This window comes from Dendropsophus ebraccatus, chromosome 12, assembly GCF_027789765.1.
Source record: "Dendropsophus ebraccatus isolate aDenEbr1 chromosome 12, aDenEbr1.pat, whole genome shotgun sequence".
NCBI classification, from domain to species: domain Eukaryota; kingdom Metazoa; phylum Chordata; class Amphibia; order Anura; family Hylidae; genus Dendropsophus; species Dendropsophus ebraccatus.
This window is the reverse complement of record NC_091465.1, coordinates 90,984,713-91,006,625: the sequence shown is the minus strand read 5'-3', so window position 1 is coordinate 91,006,625 and position 21,913 is coordinate 90,984,713. Positions and strand designations below refer to the sequence as shown.

At 54.7% G+C, this 21,913-nt stretch overlaps 1 protein-coding gene across 5 annotated transcripts in view; it reads right to left on the bottom strand.

The window, feature by feature from the left end:
- Positions 1 to 12,274: 12,274 nt before the first annotated feature.
- The window catches only part of ARHGAP33 (Rho GTPase activating protein 33), a 136,448-nt gene continuing 126,809 nt past the window's right edge, over positions 12,275 to 21,913 (bottom strand). For all 5 annotated transcript variants that reach the window (XM_069947234.1, XM_069947233.1, XM_069947236.1 and 2 more), the window contains 3 exons: positions 19,805 to 20,362; positions 16,862 to 17,223; positions 12,275 to 13,876 (listed from right to left, as the gene is read on the bottom strand). In XM_069947234.1, the coding sequence (XP_069803335.1) occupies positions 12,878 to 13,876; positions 16,862 to 17,223; positions 19,805 to 20,362 (1,919 nt within the window). In that variant the 3' untranslated portion in view covers positions 12,275 to 12,877. The remainder of the gene's footprint in view (positions 13,877 to 16,861; positions 17,224 to 19,804; positions 20,363 to 21,913) is intronic.

The following is a 21,913-nucleotide window of genomic DNA, read 5'->3' as shown; positions in this document are numbered from 1 at the left end:
ACAGCGGGATGCCAGGCTACAGTTAGCGTCTGGTATACACAGCGGGATGCCAGGCTACAGTTAGCGTCTGGTATACACAGCGGATGCCAGGCTACAGTTACCGTCTGGTATACACAGCGGGATGCCAGGCTACAGTTAGCGTCTGGTATACACAGCGGGATGCCAGGCTACAGTTAGCGTCTGGTATACACAGCGGGATGCCAGGCTACAGTTACCGTCTGGTATACACAGCGGGATGCCAGGCTACAGTTACCGTCTGGTATACACAGCGGGATGCCAGGCTACAGTTAGCGTCTGGTATACACAGCGGATGCCAGGCTACAGTTACCGTCTGGTATACACAGCGGGATGCCAGGCTACAGTTAGCGTCTGGTATACACAGCGGGATGCCAGGCTACAGTTAGCGTCTGGTATACACAGCGGGATGCCATGCTACAGTTAGCGTCTGGTATACACAGCGGGATGCCAGGCTACAGTTAGCGTCTGGTATACACAGCGGGATGCCAGGCTACAGTTAGCGTCTGGTATACACAGCGGGATGCCAGGCTACAGTTACCGTCTGGTATACACAGCGGGATGCCAGGCTACAGTTAGCGTCTGGTATACACAGCGGGATGCCAGGCTACAGTTAGCGTCTGGTATACACAGCGGGATGCCAGGCTACAGTTACCGTCTGGTATACACAGCGGGATGCCAGGCTACAGTTAGCGTCTGGTATACACAGCGGGATGCCAGGCTACAGTTAGCGTCTGGTATACACAGCGGGATGCCAGGCTACAGTTAGCGTCTGGTATACACAGCGGGATGCCAGGCTACAGTGAGCGTCTGGTATACACAGCGGGATGCCAGGCTACAGTTACCGTCTGGTATACACAGCGGGATGCCAGGCTACAGTTACCGTCTGGTATACACAGCGGGATGCCAGGCTACAGTTAGCGTCTGGTATACACAGCGGGATGCCATGCTACAGTTAGCGTCTGGTATACACAGCGGGATGCCAGGCTACAGTTACCGTCTGGTATACACAGCGGGATGCCAGGCTACAGTTACCGTCTGGTATACACAGCGGGATGCCAGGCTACAGTTACCGTCTGGTATACACAGCGGGATGCCAGGCTACAGTTACCGTCTGGTATACACAGCCGGATGCCAGGCTACAGTTACCGTCTGGTATACACAGCGGGATGCCAGGCTACAGTTACCGTCTGGTATACACAGCGGGATGCCATGCTACAGTTAGCGTCTGGTATACACAGCGGGATGCCAGGCTACAGTTACCGTCTGGTATACACAGCGGGATGCCAGGCTACAGTTACCGTCTGGTATACACAGCGGGATGCCATGCTACAGTTAGCGTCTGGTATACACAGCGGGATGCCAGGCTACAGTTAGCATCTGGTATACACAGCGGGATGCCAGGCTACAGTTACCGTCTGGTATACACAGCGGGATGCCAGGCTACAGTTAGCGTCTGGTATACACAGCGGGATGCCAGGCTACAGTTAGCGTCTGGTATACACAGCGGGATGCCAGGCTACAGTTAGCGTCTGGTATACACAGCGGGATGCCAGGCTACAGTTAGCGTCTGGTATACACAGCCGGATGCCAGGCTACAGTTACCGTCTGGTATACACAGCGGGATGCCAGGCTACAGTTAGCGTCTGGTATACACAGCGGGATGCCAGGCTACAGTTAGCGTCTGGTACACACAGCGGGATGCCAGGCTACAGTTAGCGTCTGGTACACACAGCGGGATGCCAGGCTACAGTTAGTGTCTGGTATACACAGCGGGATGCCAGGCTACAGTTAGCGTCTGGTATACACAGCGGGACGCCAGGCTACAGTTAGCGTCTGGTATACACAGCGGGATGCCATGCTACAGTTAGCGTCTGGTATACACAGCAGGATGCCAGGCTACAGTTACCGTCTGGTATACACAGCGGGATGCCAGGCTACAGTTAGCGTCTGGTATACACAGCGGGATGCCATGCTACAGTTAGCGTCTGGTATACACAGCGGGATGCCAGGCTACAGTTAGTGTCTGGTATACACAGCGGGATGCCAGGCTACAGTTAGCGTCTGGTACACACAGCGGGATGCCATGCTACAGTTAGCGTCTGGTATACACAGCGGGATGCCAGGCTACAGTTAGTGTCTGGTATACACAGCGGGATGCCATGCTACAGTTAGTGTCTGGTATACACAGCGGGATGCCAGGCTACAGTTAGCGTCTGGTATACACAGCGGGATGCCAGGCTACAGTTACCGTCTGGTATACATAGCGGGATGCCAGGCTACAGTTAGCGTCTGGTACACACAGCGGGATGCCAGGCTACAGTTAGCGTCTGGTACACACAGCGGGATGCCAGGCTACAGTTACCGTCTGGTATACACAGCGGGATGCCAGGCTACAGTTAGCGTCTGGTATACACAGCGGGATGCCATGCTACAGTTACCGTCTGGTATACACAGCGGGATGCCAGGCTACAGTTAGCGTCTGGTATACACAGCGGGATGCCAGGCTACAGTTACCGTCTGGTATACACAGCGGGATGCCAGGCTACAGTTAGCGTCTGGTATACACAGCGGGATGCCATGCTACAGTCAGCGTCTGGTATACACAGCGGGATGCCATGCTACAGTTACCGTCTGGTATACACAGCGGGATGCCAGGCTACAGTTACCGTCTGGTATACACAGCGGGATGCCAGGCTACAGTTACCGTCTGGTATACACAGCGGGATGCCAGGCTACAGTTAGCGTCTGGTATACACAGCGGGATGCCAGGCTACAGTTAGCGTCTGGTATACACAGCGGGATGCCAGGCTACAGTTAGCGTCTGGTACACACAGCGGGATGCCAGGCTACAGTTAGCGTCTGGTATACACAGCGGGATGCCATGCTACAGTCAGCGTCTGGTATACACAGCGGGATGCCATGCTACAGTTACCGTCTGGTATACACAGCGGGATGCCAGGCTACAGTTACCGTCTGGTATACACAGCGGGATGCCAGGCTACAGTTACCGTCTGGTATACACAGCGGGATGCCAGGCTACAGTTAGCGTCTGGTATACACAGCGGGATGCCAGGCTACAGTTAGCGTCTGGTATACACAGCGGGATGCCAGGCTACAGTTACCGTCTGGTATACACAGCGGGATGCCAGGCTACAGTTAGCGTCTGGTATACACAGCGGGATGCCAGGCTACAGTTAGCGTCTGGTATACACAGCGGGATGCCAGGCTACAGTTACCGTCTGGTATACACAGCGGGATGCCAGGCTACAGTTACCGTCTGGTATACACAGCGGGATGCCAGGCTACAGTTAGTGTCTGGTATACACAGCGGGATGCCAGGCTACAGTTACCGTCTGGTATACACAGCGGGATGCCAGGCTACAGTTAGCGTCTGGTATACACAGCGGGATGCCATGCTACAGTCAGCGTCTGGTATACACAGCGGGATGCCAGGCTACAGTTACCGTCTGGTATACACAGCCGGATGCCAGGCTACAGTTAGCGTCTGGTATACACAGCGGGATGCCAGGCTACAGTTACCGTCTGGTATACACAGCCGGATGCCAGGCTACAGTTAGCGTCTGGTATACACAGCGGGATGCCAGGCTACAGTTAGCGTCTGGTATACACAGCGGGATGCCAGGCTACAGTTAGCGTCTGGTATACACAGCGGGATGCCAGGCTACAGTTAGCGTCTGGTATACACAGCAGGATGCCAGGCTACAGTTAGCGTCTGGTACACACAGCGGGATGCCAGGCTACAGTTAGCGTCTGGTATACACAGCGGGACGCCATGGAGGAAGGACTGTGGATGGGGAAATCATCCTTTGTTTTTTATTGTTGACACATGTGACACTATTATGTATGCACTGAGTTTTGGTGATAATCGGTACACGAAGAATACGATGAAGATGTTGATTGACACTGTACTGTATATAATACAGCTTCCTATCTCACTATTGTGTGTGTATATAACACTGATATTTGTCTTTATAAATATATATACGTTATGCTCTATTGTGATTCCAATTATGCACATGTGATGTGATTCAATTGATTGCTGTGAACACGTATTTAAGTGTGAGTTTGGCACTATGTATTATTGCTTGAGAAAGGCTCGTGTGTATAGCCGAAACGTCGCAGGGGTGTGAATAAAGCCACAAGATTCTTTCCTCTTCACAAAGTGCTGTCTCCGTCTATAACATTGTTTGATGTCCGGTTGCCTGAGTTCAGTCTGGTGAGGCGCGCACTGTCTCCATTTTCTACTTTTTACATACTATTACTGATATATCCCCGACCACCCTTATGTAATAGGGCCAGTGTCCTATTACTGATGTATTCCCCGACCACCCTTATCTAATAGGGTCAGTGTCCTATTACTGATATATCCCCCGACCACCCTTATGTAATAGGGCCAGTGTCCTATTACTGATATATTCCCGACCACCCTTATGTAATAGGGCCAGTGTCCTATTACTGATATATTCCCCGACCACCCTTATGTAATAGGGCCAGTGTCCTATTACTGATATATTCCCCGACCACCATTATCTAATAGGGCCAGTGTCCTATTACTTATATATTCCCCGACCACCCTTATGTAATAGGGCCAGTGTCCTATTACTGATGTATTCCCCGACCACCCTTATGTAATAGGGCCAGTGTCCTATTACTGATATATTCCCCCGACCACCCTTATCTAATAGGGCCAGTGTCCTATTACTGATATATTCCCCGACCACCCTTATCTAATAGGGCCAGTGTCCTATTACTGATATATTCCCCGACCACCATTATCTAATAGGGCCAGTGTCCTATTACTTATATATTCCCCGACCACCCTTATGTAATAGGGTCAGTGTCCTATTACTGATATATTCCCGACCACCCTTATGTAATAGGGCCAGTGTCCTATTACTGATATATTCCCCGACCACCCTTATGTAATAGGGCCAGTGTCCTATTACTGATATATTCCCCGACCACCCTTATGTAATAGGGCCAGTGTCCTATTACTGATATATTCCCCGACCACCCTTATGTAATAGGGCCAGTGACATATTACTGATGTATTCCCCGACCACCCGTATGTAATAGGGCCAGTGTCCTATTACTGATATATTCCCCGACCACCCTTATGTAATAGGGCCAGTGACCTATTACTGATGTATTCCCCGACCACCCTTATGTAATAGGGCCAGTGTCCTATTACTGATATATTCCCCGACCACCCTTATGTAATAGGGCCAGTGTCCTATTACTGATATATTCCCCGACCACCCTTATGTAATAGGGCCAGTGTCCTATTACTGATATATTCCCGACCACCCTTATGTAATAGGGCCAGGGTCCTATTACTGATATATTCCCCGACCACCCTTATCTAATAGAGATAGTGTCCTATTACATATATTTCCCCGACCACCCTTATGTAATAGGGCCAGGGTCCTATTAGAATGTTGCTCATAATATACATAAGCAAAATTTATAAAAATTCATATCAAAACTCAATTCTAAATTGTTCTAAGAATTTTTTTTTTAAAGCTGGAGTCGGAGTCTGTACATTTTTTCCAACTTCAGCCAAAACTAGTTCCAACTCCGACTCTGACTCCAAGACTCCGACTCTACAGCCCTGGTTACACCTCTGCTTACCTGACACAATGTAACAAACCATCAGCTGTGTGAGCAGCACTAGGAGAAGATTTATAAAGGTGACTGCAATGGAAAGTGAATCGCACCTTTAAAGCTTAAGGGGGAGCACTGAGCAGGTTGTTACTGCCCATGAGGAAGTGGGAGGAGCCAAGTGACCCCACCCCCTGGGAGCCTATAGTGGTGATTGAGGGGCTATAGTGAGTGGTCATGGCTGCTGTATAGTCTATGGGGGACATGTATCAAAAGGCAAAAATGCCTTTTTTTGCCGCAGATGAGGCAGATTGGCGTAAAAATATTTGCATAGGGTATTTTTGTGAATATTTTATTGGCATCTGCCCCATCTGCGCCACCTTTGCCAGTAGGGCAGAAAAGGGGCGTTATGGGGGTGCGACAGCACGCAGAGCTCCGGAGACATCTGTAAGCCCAGACTTTATACATGTCCCCTATGTGTCCAGGATCAGCTGATCATCGCGGCCTTGTCTGCTGGGATTATGGAGGGTGGACTCCCCGGCCCAGCAGTCTCTGTATAGATGGAATCCCCTCCGACCGGCCCGGTGACATTCTAGGATCTTATCTGCACCCTGGAATGGCAGCAATGTGGTCTGACAGGATGGAGGGCGCTGCATACCCCCCCTCCCCCGCCTGAGAACTGCAGAGTGGACTGAATGCACAGACAACAGCTACAAGAGTAACAATGGGGGACGGGGGGCGTCCTCAGGGGGCAGCTACAGGGGGGCGTCCTAGTGGGGCAGCTACAGGGAGCATCCTGAGGGTGGCAGCTACAGGGGGCATACTGAGGGGGGGGGGCAGCTACAGGGGGCATCCTGAGGGGGGGGGGGCAGCTACAGGGGGCATCCTGAGGGGGGGCAGCTACAGAGAGCATCCTGAGGGGGGCAGCTACAGGGGGCATCCTGAGGGTGGCAGCTACAGGGGGCGTCCTGAGGGGGGCAGCTACAGGGGACATACTGAGGGGGGGGGGCAGCTACAGGGGGCATCCTGAGGGGGGGGGGGGGCAGCTACAGGGGGCATCCTGAGGGGGGGCAGCTACAGAGAGCATCCTGAGGGGGGCAGCTACAGGGGGCATCCTGAGGGGGGGCAGCTACAGAGAGCATCCTGAGGGGGGCAGCTACAGGGGGCATCCTGAGGGGGGGCAGCTACAGAGAGCATCCTGAGGGGGGCAGCTACAGGGGGCGTCCTGGGGGGGGCAGCTACAGGGGGCATCCTGAGGGGGGGCAGCTACAGGGGGGCGTCCTAGCGGGGCAGCTACAGGGAGCATCCTGAGGGTGGCAGCTACAGGGGGCATCCTGAGGGGGGGGGGCAGCTACAGAGAGCATCCTGAGGGGGGCAGCTACAGGGGGCATCCTGAGGGGGGGCAGCTACAGAGAACATCCTGAGGGGGGCAGCTACAGGGGGCGTCCTGGGGGGGGGGCAGCTACATGGGGCATCCTGAGGGGGGGCAGCTACAGGGGGCGTCCTGAGGGGGGCAGCTACAGGGGACATCCTAAGGGGGGGCAGCTACAGGGGGCATCCTGAGGGGGGGGGGGCAGCTACAGGGAGCGTCCTCAGGGGGGCAGCTACAGGGGGCGTCCTGGGAGGGCAGCTACAGGGGGCGTCCTAGGGGGACAGCTACAGGGGGCGTCCTGGGGGGGGCAGCTACAGGGGGCATCCTGAGGGGTGGCAGCTACAGGGGGCGTCCTAGGGGGGGCAGCTACAGGGGGCATCCTGGGAGGGCAGCTACAGGGGGCGTCCTGGGGGGGCAGCCACAGGGGGCATCCTAGGGGGGGCAGCTACAGGGGGCATCCTGAGGGGTGGCAGTTACAGGGGGCGTCCTAGGTGGCCAGCTACAGGGGGCGTCCTAGGGGGGAAGCTACAGGGGGCATCCTGACGGGGTGGCAGCTACAGGAGGCATCCTAGGTGTGCAGCTACAGGGGGCGTCCTAGGGGGGAAGCTACAGGGGGCATCCTGGGGGGGCAGTGCTGGAGGCATGTATTGGGGGGGGGCACTGCTGGAGCCATGTATTGGGAGGGCACTGATGGAGCCCTGTATTGGGGGGGGGCACTGCTGGAGCCATGTATTGGGAGGGCACTGATGGAGCCATGTATTGGGGGGGCACTGATGGAGCCATGAATTTGGGGGGCACTGATGGAGCCATGTATTGGGAGGGCACTGATGGAGCCATGTATTGGGGGGGCACTGTTGGAGCCATGTATTGGGGGGGCACTGATGGAGCCATGTATTGGGGGGCACTGATGGAGCCATGTATTGGGGGGGGCACTGATGGAGCCATGAATTTGGGGGGCACTGATGGAGCCATGTATTGGGGGGGGCACTGTTGGAGCTATGTATTGGGGGGGCACGGTTGGAGCCATGTATTGGGGGGGGCACTGATGGAGCCATGAATTTGGGGGGCACTGATGGAGCCATGTATTGGGGGGGCACTGTTGGAGCCATGTATTGGGGGGGGGGCACTGATGGAGCCATGAATTTGGGGGGCACTGATGGAGCCATGTATTGGGAGGGCACTGATGGAGCCATGTATTGGGGGGGAACTGTTGGAGCCATGTATTGGGGGGGGGCACTGATGGAGCCATGAATTTGGGGGGCACTGATGGAGCCATGTATTGGGGGGGTACTGTTGGAGCCATGTATTGGGGGGGCACTGTTGGAGCCATGTATTGGGGGGGCACTGATGGAGCCATGTATTGGGGGGGCATGGTTGGAGCCATGTATTGGGGAGGGCACTGATGGAGCCATGTATTGGGGAGGGCACTGATGGAGCCATGTATTGGGGGGGCACTGATGGAGCCATGTATTGGGGGGGGGGGCACTGATGGAGCCATGAATTGGGGGGGGGCACTGATGGAGCCATGAATTGGGGGGGCACTGATGGAGCCATGAATTGGGGGGGCACTGATGGAGCCATGTATTGGGGGGGCACTGTTGGAGCCATGTATTGGGGGGGCACTGTTGGAGCCATGTATTGGGGGGGGGGCACTGTTGGAGCCATGTATTGGGGAGGGCACTGATGGAGCCATGTATTGGGGGGGGCACGGTTGGAGCCGTGTATTGGGGAGGGCACTGATGGAGCTATGTATTGGGGGGCACTGTTGGAGCCATGTATTGGGGGGGCACTGTTGGAGCCATGTATTGGGGGGGCACTGATGGAGCCATGAATTTGGGGGGCACTGATGGAGCCATGTATTGGGGGGGCATGGTTGGAGCTATGTATTGGGGAGGGCACTGATGGAGCCATGAATTGGGGAGGGCACTGATGGAGCCATGTATTGGGGGGCACTGATGAAGCCATGTATTGGGGGGGCACTGATGGAGCCATGAATTGGGGGGGCACTGATGGAGCCATGTATTGGGGGGGCACGGTTGGAGCCATGTATTGGGGAGGGCACTGATGGAGCCATGTATTGGGGAGGGCACTGATGGAGCCATGTATTGGGGGGCACTGATGGAGCCATGTATTGGGGGGGCACTGATGGAGCCATGTATTGGGGGGGCACTGATGGAGCCATGTATTGGGGGGGGCACTGATGGAGCCATGAATTGGGGGGGCACTGATGGAGCCATGTATTGGGGGGCACTGATGGAGCCATGTATTGGGGGGTACTGATGGAGCCATGTATTGGGGGGGGCACTGATGGAGCCATGTATTGGGGGGCACCTATGAGATAAATATGGTAGCATCAGGCTGTAATACATTGTTCCGGTGATGTAGAGTCTGCGATGTGGCCAATGGGGCCACAACTACATCCACGGAGGGTGGGCACTAGTCCAGGACAGGCGGAGACCCCGTTATATTATAGGGTATAAAGTTCCGGCAGTGTACAGGTATATGTCCATAATACAGATGCCAGCACCCGGAGATCAGAGGCAGCGACGTAGCCGCGGAGGGCCGAGCCCTTGACTTTGTCATGTAAATTGGCTCCTCTCTAGCTGTAATATGGGGAGGGGTTGTTACAATGTGCCGGCGGGGTCAAACGGGCAGGAATGTGGCCCATAGATGCGGAATATCTGAATTTCAGAAGAATGAGGTCGGGTGACATTCCGGGAGCACCGGGGACGAGAGCTGCGGGGGCTGCCTGCCAGAAAGCACTACAGGTCCCAGGATGGCACTGCTCCCTAAAGAAAAGATGGAGGCAGCCAGAGATGCTTGGAGAACACGGTTTTATTCACACAGAAGGGACGAGTGTTACCACAGGGCGTTAGTCCTCTCGACAGAGACCCCCTTCATTACAGCAGAATTATAAATAGCCCCTAAAAACAGCAGAGAGGGGATTATATACATATAAAATACAATATACAGCACATAGCCCCCAAGTGGATCCAAGATGGCGGCTAGATCTTCTGTCATCAGATAGTATTGGGAGGGTCAGGTGACAACCAATAGGGCCACATAACCATCCGGGACAGACAGCACCTGTGTGAGCAGCCTGGGCAGGGAGGGGTTAATAATAAAAGGTTGGATGAGGCACAACGGTCGGAGTTCCTCCTCATAACTGATCAACCCCTAGAGCTCAGTGGCCACTGTAATGTTAGGCTGCCCTGTGAGAGTTCCGCAGGGGCGGGGCTTGGTCACAGGGTTATTTACATATTATACACACCTTCCAGGCTTTTCTGTACAGTCTGAGGGCCACAACTCAGCGCTGATAAATAGTCACCAAGAACAGGTCATACAGCAAAAGAATCCATGAGTGAGACATCGCAGCATGTTCACATACGGTATGTACAAAATTCACATGGGGAAATGAGGATGGAGTCAGTCTCCTCCCCTCTCCAAGCCCCGCCCACTACCACACCCCTGAGGAGACGGGCGGCCATGATGCAAGGTGTGAATATACAGAAAAGAAAACATAATATAAATAGCAATGTTCTTGGGCGGCCACATTGTATGATAAAGAAGCCACACCTCCCCCCAGTGAAGCCACACCTCCCCCCAGTGAATTATGGGACCTCAGTGTAGTGACCGCAGCGCAAATCTAAGTAACGATTAATGTCCTCATGGTTTCTGTAGGGAAAGTTGCAACATGCAAATTACACACGCCAGCAGTCCCCTTCCACCCTTGGGCACGTCAGCACAGCGCCCCACCCTTGGGCACGTCAGCACAGCGCCCCACCCCCCACCCTCGGGCACGTCAGCACAGCGCCCCCCCACCCCCACCCTCGGGCACGTCAGCACAGCGCCCCCCCCCCCACCCTCGGGCACGTCAGCACAGCGCCCCCCCACCCCCACCCTCGGGCACGTCAGCACAGCGCCCCACCCTTGGGCACGTCAGCACAGCGCCCCCCCCCCCACCCTCGGGCACGTCAGCACAGCGGCCCCACCCCCACCCTCGGGCACACTGGCACAGCGGTCCCCACCATCCTCAGCCACGTCGGCACAGCGGTCCCCACCACCCTCAGCCACGTCGGCACAGCGGTCCCCACCACCCTCAGCCACGTCGGCACAGCGGTCCCCACCACCCTCAGCCACGTCGGCACAGCGGTCCCCACCACCCTCAGCCACGTCGGCACAGCGGTCCCCACAACCCTTAGCTACATCTGCACAGCGGTCCCCACCCTTGGGGACACTGGCACAGCAGTCCCCACCACCCTCAGCCACGTCGGCACAGCGGTCCCCACCACCCTCAGCCACGCCGGCACAGCGGTCACCACCACCCTCAGTCACGTCGGCACAGCGGTCCCCACCACCCTCAGCCACATCAGCACAGCGGTCCCCACCACCCTCAGCCACGCCGGCACAGCGGTCCCCACCACCCTCAGTCACGTCGGCACAGCGGTCCCCCACTACCCTCAGGCACCAGACAGTGGTTTCCCCCATCCTCGGGGCACACTGGGACAGCGGCCCCCAACCACCCTCGGGGCACACTGGGACAGCGGTCCCCAACCACCCTCGGGGCACACTGGGACAGCGGCCCCCAACCACCCTCGGGGCACACTGGGACAGCGGTCCCCAACCACCCTCGGGGCACACTGGGACAGCGGCCCCCAACCACCCTCGGGGCACACTGGGACAGCGGTCCCCAACCACCCTCGGGGCACACTGGGACAGCGGTCCCCAACCACCCTCGGGGCACACTGGGACAGCGGTCCCCAACCACCCTCGGGGCACACTGGGACAGCGGTCGCCCACCACCCTCAGATTAAAAGTAATAACCAGGAGCTGCTAATTAGAGGAATACATGAGGGAATAAGGTCTTGGGCTCATGCGGTCACCTCTCCTCTGCGGTCACCTCTCCTTTATGCAATTTTTAATATTTTTTTCTATATGGGATTTAAGGCACAAGCCAATATAAGGGAGATGTGCAGGGATAGTGGCAGGGGGGTCAGGAGGGTGGTCCTGCACATGTGACAGCAGGGTAATGCTGCAGTGCGGGTTCTGATATCGGGCACAATATTTGCTTTGTACCTACTTGGGGCCCATCTTGTGCCATGCTCATAGCAGTTATGGACAGGGTTAATGAGGTGTGTGTGTGTGGGGGGGGGGGGGCTATTATCATTAACCCATGCATGCCATTGCTTTCCAGTGACCACTGTCCATGACTGTCTACAAAGTGTTAAAGGGAGGGGGATGAAATATTTTTATATTTTGTAAAATTTTTTTGTAAATTGATGTGAATTTGAGCCCTTATTCCAACAACAGAACACTGCACACAACAGCTTAACAGTTGCAGCACTGATGACCTGCTGGTTGGTTGCTGGCTCCTCATGGGCGTGTCTTAGGAGCAGTTGTAGCACTGATGACCTGTTGGCTGCTGGCACCTAATGGGCGTGTCTTAGGAGCAGTTCCAGCACTGACGACTTGCTGGTTGGTTGCTGGCTCCTCATGGGCGTGTCTTAGGAGCAGTTCCAGCACTGATGACCTGCTGGTTGGTTGCTGGCTCCTCATGGGCATGTCTTAGGAGCAGTTCCAGCACTGACGACTTGCTGGTTGGTTGCTGGCTCCTCATGGGCGTGTCTTTGGAGCAGTTCCAGCACTGATGACCTGCTGGTTGGTTGCTGGCTCCTCATGGGCGTGTCTTTGGAGCAGTTCCAGCATTGATGACCTGCTTGGTTGCTGGGACCTTGTGGGCGTGTCTTGGGAGCAGTTGCAGCACTGATGACCTGCTGGTTGGCTTCCGGCACCTTGTGGGCATGTTGTGGGAGCAGCCAAGTACCAATAGGTGGGTTTATATTTACAAGAAGACAAATTGCTATTTCAGCAGTAACTCCTTGTTTGCCCTTCTGCGTGAACCGTCCAGGGTGGCCCCATGAATCCTGCGGGGGTAGCGGACCGGTGTGGGGGTCCTCTTTGCTCCAGGTTTCCATACAGAGTCCCTCCCTCTGACAGCATACAGTGAGGGGCTCCATAACCCATCCTCTGGCCTCCTCTTCCTCCTCCAGAAGTCTCATAGGTGATAAGAGGAGGTTCTCGACCCTCTTGATATTTAGGTTGTGTGCCCCACATCGCAGTGTGAGCAATTGGAGGTGGACGAAAAAAGCTAAGAGACCCCTCCCTTCTTAATGGTTGGGGGTTGTGCTGTTTTATAGGTTGAGGGTCTCCAAAACTTTCATGCCTTCCAATACGAGGGGGTGGGCCAGGACGCTGTTTGTTTGGCAGTTCTGGCTTTAATTCTGCAGGGTCCCTATTGCCCTGGAAATTTACACCTACATCTGCTTTTGGGGGAAGATTGACATAGATTGGCTCCTCCCTTCTCCCTTGTTGGTGAGGCCGGGAAGTGATAGGTTGACCTCTACCCTCAGCAGTTCCCATGTACGAATATGGAAGACCTCCTACAACATACGGGCGCAAATGTGCAGGGGGTGCCCTGTCCCAACGCTGATAACTCAGAAGCTCTGGCTCAGGTGGAGGTGGTCGCCCGAACCAGCCAGGAGGAGGGTGAGAAGGTGGTGACGCCATATAGGGCCACGGCGTCTGAATCAACCCATATGAAGCGTTAAGTGGTGCCATATGAGGAGGGTCTCCCAATATCTCATAGTAGAGACCCTCAGGCTCTGGCCAAGGAGGAGCAGAGCGATGTGGGGGCATCCGGGGTCCTTCCTCTGGGAATCTGTACGGGGGAGGACGTGTGCGTGGAGGAAAAAGGCTCGGAGGAGCAGGAAGGCTGCCAGACCTTGTATGGAGGCGAGGGGCTCGGGAAAGAGGGGCGGCTGCTGGGGCCATCTTTCGGAGGTCTGCAGGAGTGGAGCCGGGGGCCTGCCAAAGAGGAGGAGAAGAAAAATAAATATACTATCATATAGGACCAGTGTCACAATATACAGTCCCACCTCTACCACCATATACTGCTCCACCGTGACCTCTGCCACCCCATACTGCTCCACCGTGACCTCCGCCACCATACTGCTTCACCGTGACCTCTACCACCATATACTGCTCCACCGTGACCTCTACCACCATATACTGCTTCACCGTGACCTCTACCACCATATACTGCTCTACCGTGACCTCTGCCACTCCATACTGCTCTACCGTGACCTCTGCCACTTCATACTGCTCCACCGTGACCTCTACCACCATATACTGCTCCACCGTGACCTCTGCCACCATATACTGCTCCACCGTGACCTCTGGCACCATATACTGCTCCACCGTGACCTCTACTACCATATACTGCTCCACCGTGATCTCTACCACCATATACTGCTCCACCGTGACCTCCGCCACCCTATACTGCTCCACCGTGACCTCTACCACCATATACTGCTCTACCGTGACCTCTACCACTCCATACTGCTCTACCGTGACCTCTGCCACTTCATACTGCTCCACCGTGACCTCTGCCACCATATACTGCTCCACCGTGACCTCCGCCACCAAACTGCTTCCCCGTGACCTCTACCACCATATACTGCTCCATCGTGACCTCTGCCACCATATACTGCTCCACCGTGACCTCTATCACCATGTACTGCTCCACAGTGACCTCTACCACCATATACTGCTCCACCGTGACCTTTGCCACCATATACTGCTCCACCGTGGCCTCTACCACCATATACTGCTCCACCGTGACCTCTACCACCATATACTGCTCCACCGTGACCTCTACCACCATATACTGCTCCACAGTGACCTCTGCCACCCCATACTGCTCCACCGTGACCTCTGCCACCATATACTGCTCCACCGTGACCTCTGCCACCATATACTGCTCCACCGTGACCTCTGCCACCCCATACTGCTCCACCGTGACCTCTACCACCATATACTGCTTCACCGTGACCTCTACCACCATATACTGCTCCACCGTGACCTCTACCACCATATACTGCTCCACCGTGACCTCTGCCACCATATACTGCTCTACCGTGACCTCTGCCACCATATACTGCTCCACCGTGACCTCTGCCACCATATACTGCTCCACCGTGACCTCTGCCACCATATACTGCTCCACTGTGACCTTGTGAAGACCAAAGTTGTGCTACACTGGTCTGAAGACTACATCCACCTATACTGGTCCTATACTGGTTTGTGAAGACTACATCCCCCTATAATGATCTTTGAGGACTGCATCACCTTATACTGGTCTGTGAGGACTGCATCGCCTTATACTGGTCCTATAAAAGTCTATCAGGACTACATCGCCTTATACTGGTCTGTGAGGACTGCATCGCCGTATACTGGTCTGTGAGGACTGCATCGCCTTATACTGGTCTGTGAGGACTGCATCGCCTTATACTGGTCTGTGAGGACTGCATCGCCTTATACTGGTCCTATAAAAGTCTATCAGGACTACATCGCCGTATACTGGTCTGTGAGGACTGCATCGCCGTATACTGGTCTGTGAGGACTGCATCGCCTTATACTGGTCTGTGAGGACTGCATCGCCTTATACTGGTCTGTGAGGACTGCATCGCCTTATACTGGTCTGTGAGGACTGCATCGCCTTATACTGGTCTGTGAGGACTGCATCCCCTTATACTGGTCTGTGAGGACTGCATCGCCTTATACTGGTCTGTGAGGACTGCATCGCCTTATACTGGTCTGTGAGGACTGCATCGCCTTATACTGGTCTGTGAGGACTGCATCGCCTTATACTGGTCTGTGAGGACTGCATCGCCGTATACTGGTCTGTGAGGACTGCATCGCCGTATAGGGGTCTGTGAGGACTGCATCGCCGTATAGGGGTCTGTGAGGACTCCATCACTCTACACTGGTCTGTGAGGACTGCATCGCCGTATACTGGTCTGTGAGGACTACATCGCCGTATACTGGTCTGTGAGGACTGCATCGCCGTATACTGGTCTGTGAGGACTGCATCGCCTTATACTGGTCTGTGAGGACTGCATCGCCTTATACTGGTCTGTGAGGACTGCATCGCCGTATACTGGTCTGTGAGGACTGCATCGCCGTATAGGGGTCTGTGAGGACTCCATCACTCTACACTGGTCTGTGAGGACTGCATCGCCGTATACTGGTCTGTGAGGACTACATCGCCGTATACTGGTCTGTGAGGACTGCATCCCCTTATACTGGTCTGTGAGGACTGCATCGCCGTATACTGGTCTGTGAGGACTGCATCCCCTTATATTGGTCTGTGAGGACTGCATCGCCTTATACTGGTCTGTGAGGACTGCATCGCCTTATACTGGTCTGTGAGGACTGCATCGCCGTATACTGGTCTGTGAGGACTGCATCGCCGTATACTGGTCTGTGAGGACTGCATCGCCGTATATTGGTCTGTGAGGACTGCATCGCCGTATACTGGTCTGTGAGGACTGCATCCCCTTATATTGGTCTGTGAGGACTGCATCGCCTTATACTGGTCTGTGAGGACTGCATCGCCTTATACTGGTCTGTGAGGACTGCATCGCCGTATACTGGTCTGTGAGGACTGCATCGCCGTATAGGGGTCTGTGAGGACTCCATCACTCTACACTGGTCTGTGAGGACTGCATCGCCGTATACTGGTCTGTGAGGACTACATCGCCGTATACTGGTCTGTGAGGACTGCATCGCCGTATACTGGTCTGTGAGGACTGCATCCCCTTATATTGGTCTGTGAGGACTGCATCGCCTTATACTGGTCTGTGAGGACTGCATCCCCTTATACTGGTCTGTGAGGACTGCATCGCCGTATACTGGTCTGTGAGGACTGCATCGCCTTATACTGGTCTGTGAGGACTCCATCACTCTACACTGGTCTATGGTCTACTGGTCCCAGTGATGCATCCTCACCATTGTGCTGTGTGTCTGGGGTCGCGGTGGTCGGTGCTGGCTGGTGGTCCTCTCGCTGGGGCTAATTATGGGGGGTCTCAGCTCAGAGTAGAGGGGCCCCTCCTTTGGTGCTGCGCTCTCACTGCACTCCATGGACAGTGACCTCCTGAATACTGAAGTGGAGGGGTGCGGGGGGACCGATCTCTGGGAGGACTTTGCAGGGACCGTCCCGGTGGATATTGAGGACTGAAGAGCTCGCTGGGCACTTTCTGCCAATTTTAAAGCCATGAGCCGGGCAGGATCCTTGGGGGGCGGAGGAGGGGGGAGCTGCCGCATGACCGACATAGGAGGAGGAGCCGATTGCTGTGGAGAGAGCGTCACTCCTGTGAGAAAGGGGTTAAAATATACGTGTTCAGTACTGCGCCAATACCTGCATTATATACAATGTGCGGAGGGTAACCAGCAGCTGCATCATGTTACCTCCAGAGCTGCACTCACTATTCTGCTGTTACATCATGTCTCATCCTCCAGAGCTGCACTCACTATTCTGCTGTTACATCATGTATCATCCTCCAGAGCTGCACTCACTATTCTGCTGTTACATCATGTCTCATCCTCCAGAGCTGCACTCACTATTCTGCTGTTACATCATGTCTCATCCTCCAGAGCCGCACTCACTATTCTGCTGTTACATCATGTCTCATCCTCCAGAGCCGCACTCACTATTCTGCTGTTACATCCTGTCTCATCCTCCAGAGCCGCACTCACTATTCTGCTGTTACATCATGTCTCATCCTCCAGAGCCGCACTCACTATTCTGCTGTTACATCATGTCTCATCCTCCAGAGCCGCACTCACTATTCTGCTGTTACATCATGTCTCATCCTCCAGAGCTGCACTCACTATTCTGCTGTTACATCATGTATCATCCTCCAGAGCTGCACTCACTATTCTGCTGTTACATCATGTCTCATCCTCCAGAGCCGCACTCACTATTCTGCTGTTACATCATGTATCATCCTCCAGAGCCGCACTCACTATTCTGCTGTTACATCATGTCTCATCCTTCAGAGCTGCACTCACTATTCTGCTGTTACATCATGTCTCATCCTCCAGAGCTGCACTCACTATTCTGCTGTTACATCATGTCTTATCCTCCAGAGCTGCACTCACTATTCTGCTGTTACATCATGTCTCATCCTTCAGAGCTGCACTCACTATTCTGCTATTACATCATGTCTCATCCTTCAGAGCTGCACTCACTATTCTGCTGTTACATCATGTTAGCTTGAGAGCTGCACTCACTATTCTGCTGTAACATCATCTCTCATCCTCCAGAGCTGCACTCACTATTCTGCTATTACATCATGTCTCATCCTTCAGAGCTGCACTCATTATTCTGCTGTTACATCATGTCTTCAGTCACCTCCAGAGCTGCACTCACTATTCTGCTGTTACATCATGTTACCTCGAGAGCTGCACTCACTATTTTGCTGTTACATCATGTCTCATCCTCCAGAGCCGCACTCACTATCCTACTGTAACATCATGTCTTCAGTCACCTCCAGAGCTGCACTCACATCATGACCCCAGTCACGACCAGAGCTGCACTCACTATTCAGCTGTTACATCAGGTCTCATCCTCCAGAGCTGCACTCACTGTTCTGCTGTTACTTCCGGTCTCCTCCTCCAGAGCTGCACTCACTGTTCTGCAGTTACATCATGTCTCATCCTCCAGAGCTGCACTCACTATTCTGCTGTTACATCATGTCTTCAGTCAACTCCATAGCTGCATTCATTATTTTGCTATTACATCATGTCTCCATACACCTCCAGAGCTGCACTCACTATTCTGCTGTTACATCATGTCTTGTACTCCAGAGCTGCAATCATTATTCTGCTGTTACATCATGTCCCCAGTCACCTCCAGAGCTGCACTCACTATTCTGCTGTTACATCATGTCCCCAGTCACCTCCAGAGCTGCACTCACTATTCTGCTGTTACATCATGTCTTGTTCTCCAGTAACTCCAGAGCTGCACTCACCATTCTGCTGTTACATTGTGTCTTGTACTCCAGTCACCTCCAAAGCTGTACTCACTATTCAGCTGTTACATCAGGTCTCATCCTCCAGAGCTGCACTCACTATTCAGCTGTTACATCATGTCTCATCCTCCAGAGCTGCACTCACTGTTCTGCTTTACTTCCTGTCTCCTCCTCCAGAGCTGCACTCACTATTCTGCTTTACTTCCTGTCTCCTCCTCCAGAGCTACACTCACTAATCTGCTGTTACACCATGTCTCATCCTCCAGAGCTGCACTCACTATTCTGCTGTTACATCATGTCTTCAGTCAACTCCAGAGCTGCAATCATTATTCTGCTATTACATCATGTCTCCAGTCACCTCCAGAGCTGCACTCACTATTCTGCTGTTACATCAGGTCTTGTACTCCAGAGCTGCACTCACTATTCTGCTGTTACATCATGTCTCCAGTCAACCCCAGAGCTGCACTCACTATTCTGCTGTTACATATTGTCTTGTACTCCAGAGCTGCACTCACTATTCTGCTGTTACACAGTACCTCCAGAGCTGCGCTCACTCTTCTATTAGCTTTGTGCTGACAGGTAGCACTCATGTCATTCCTCTACGAGGCGGCTCTGCTGTATCACATAGAGGCGGCTGGGAGCCTCGGGTAGTCACAGGGTTGAGATGTGTTGGTCATCACTTTGTGATTCTAAGCAGCAAATTGTGAATGCAGCTTTAGAAGTGACTGGAGCGCATGAAATAAGGCGGCTCGGCATCTACTCAAAGGAGGAGACCAGGCACAAGTTATTGTACCAGGTCCAGGCTCTGCAGGGGCGGGGCAGAACTAAAGAGACTAGCCAAGCCCCGCCCCCTTATTCTACTACACATGGTGGGAGGGGCTGTGACAACACTTATACATATCGGGATTGATGGACTCACCCTTTGGCGGATCCTCTGGGTTGGGGGCCCCAGTTACTTTGCCCTTCACCTCCCTCACACAGGTCTCGCCAAGACGCAGCTGACAGGACTGAAGCAGCAAGTTCAACATCTGCGGAGGAGGAGGAGGAGACAGGCGGGGCGGCCCCTGAGTCTCCATGTCTGTGACCAGGCGCTCCGGGGGGCTGTGAGAGGGGGAGGGGGAGCAGCCGCCGCCGGTGGGAGACAGGCTCAGCCTGCGCGGAAGGGAATGGCCCTGGCTGCTCACATCTGCTCTGACTATGGTCGGAGACTTCACTTCTTCATGGTCAGAGAAGGAGAGACGGAAAGATAAGGGGTCAAACCCGAGACCGTCCATCTCCGGGAGGGGCGGCGACAGGTCCAGATCTTCCTCAATCCATGCTGACTGGGGGCGTCCTGATGGGGGAGGAGGGGAGGGCACACAGGGCGGAGAGGGGGAGGACTGTGCCAGGCTCTCTGCTGACCGGCAGTGGGGCAGCCGAGAGGTGAGACCGTCACTTGTAGAGCGCGGGCGTCGGAGACGAGAGGTCCGGTGAAATCCTGTAATACAACCAATACAATCAATCAGCAAAGGACTCCAGGACCCGCCCATGGTAACCAGTTCAGGACCCGCCCATGGTAACTAGTCCAGGACCCGCCCACAATAACCAACCCAGGAACCGCCCATGGTAACTAGTCCAGGACCCGCCCACAATAACCAATCCAGGACCCGCCCATGGTAACCAGTCCAGGACCCGCCCATGGTAACTAGTCCAGGACCCGCCCACAATAACCAATCCAGGACCCGCCCATGGTAACCAGTCCAGGACCCGCCCATGGTAACTAGTCCAGGACCCGCCCACAATAACCAACCCAGGAACCGCCCATGGTAACTAGTCCAGGACCCGCCCACAATAACCAATCCAGGACCCGCCCATGGTAACCAGTCCAGGACCCGCCCATGGTAACTAGTCCAGGACCTGCCCACAATAACCAATCCAGGAACAGCCCATGGTAACCAGTCCAGGACCCGCCCATGGTTACCAGTCTAGGACCCGCCCATGGTTACCAGTCCCGGACCCACCCATGGTAACCACTCCAGGACCCGCCCATAGTAAGGAATCCAGGACTCGCCCATAGTAACCAGTCCCGGACCTGCCCATGGTATCCAGTCCAGGACTCACCCATGGTAACCAGTCCAGGATTTGCTCATAGTAACCAGTCCAGGACCCGCCCATGGTAACCAGTCCAAGCACTGGTCAAGACCCACCCATATCAATCTGACCAGGAGCCTTGAGTGCTGTAAAGGACCCATCCATAGTAACCAATCCAGGGACCATGAATGTTGGACAGGACCCACCTATAGTAACCAGTGCAGGGGCCACGAGTGCTGGAGGACCCGCCCATAGCAACCAGTCCAGAACCCACCCATAGTAACCAGTTCAGGGGCTGTGAGCGCTGTAAAGGACCCGCCCATAGTAACCAGTCCAGGGACCGCGAGCGCTGTACAGGACCCGCCCATAGTAAGCAGTCCAGGGGCAGCGAGCGCTGTACAGGACCCGCCCATAGTAACCAGTCATGGGGCCGCAAGCGCTGTAAAGGACCCGCCCATAGTAAGCAGTCCAGGGGCAGCGAGTGCTGTACAGGACCCGCCCATAGTAACCAGCCCAGGGTCCGCGGGTGCTGTACAGGACCCGCCCATAGTAACCAGTCCAGGGGCCGCGAGCGCTGTAAAGGACCCGCCCATAGTAACCAGTCCAGGGGCAGCGAGTGCTGTACAGGACCCGCCCATAGTAACCAGTCAAAGGGGCCGCGAGCACTGTACAGGACCCGCCCATAGAAACCAGTCCAGGGACCGCGGGTGCTGTACAGGACCCGCCCATAGTAACCAGTCCAGTGGCTGCGATTGCTGTACAGGACCCGCCCATAGAAACCAGTCCAGGGGCCACGATTGCTGTACAGGACCCGCCCATAGTAACCAGTCCAGGGACCGCGAGTGCTGTAAGGACCCGCCCATAGTAACCAGTCCAGGGGCCGCGAGTGCTGTACAGGACCCGCCCATAGTAACCAGTCCAGGGGCCACGAATGCTCTAGAGGACCCGCCCATAGTAA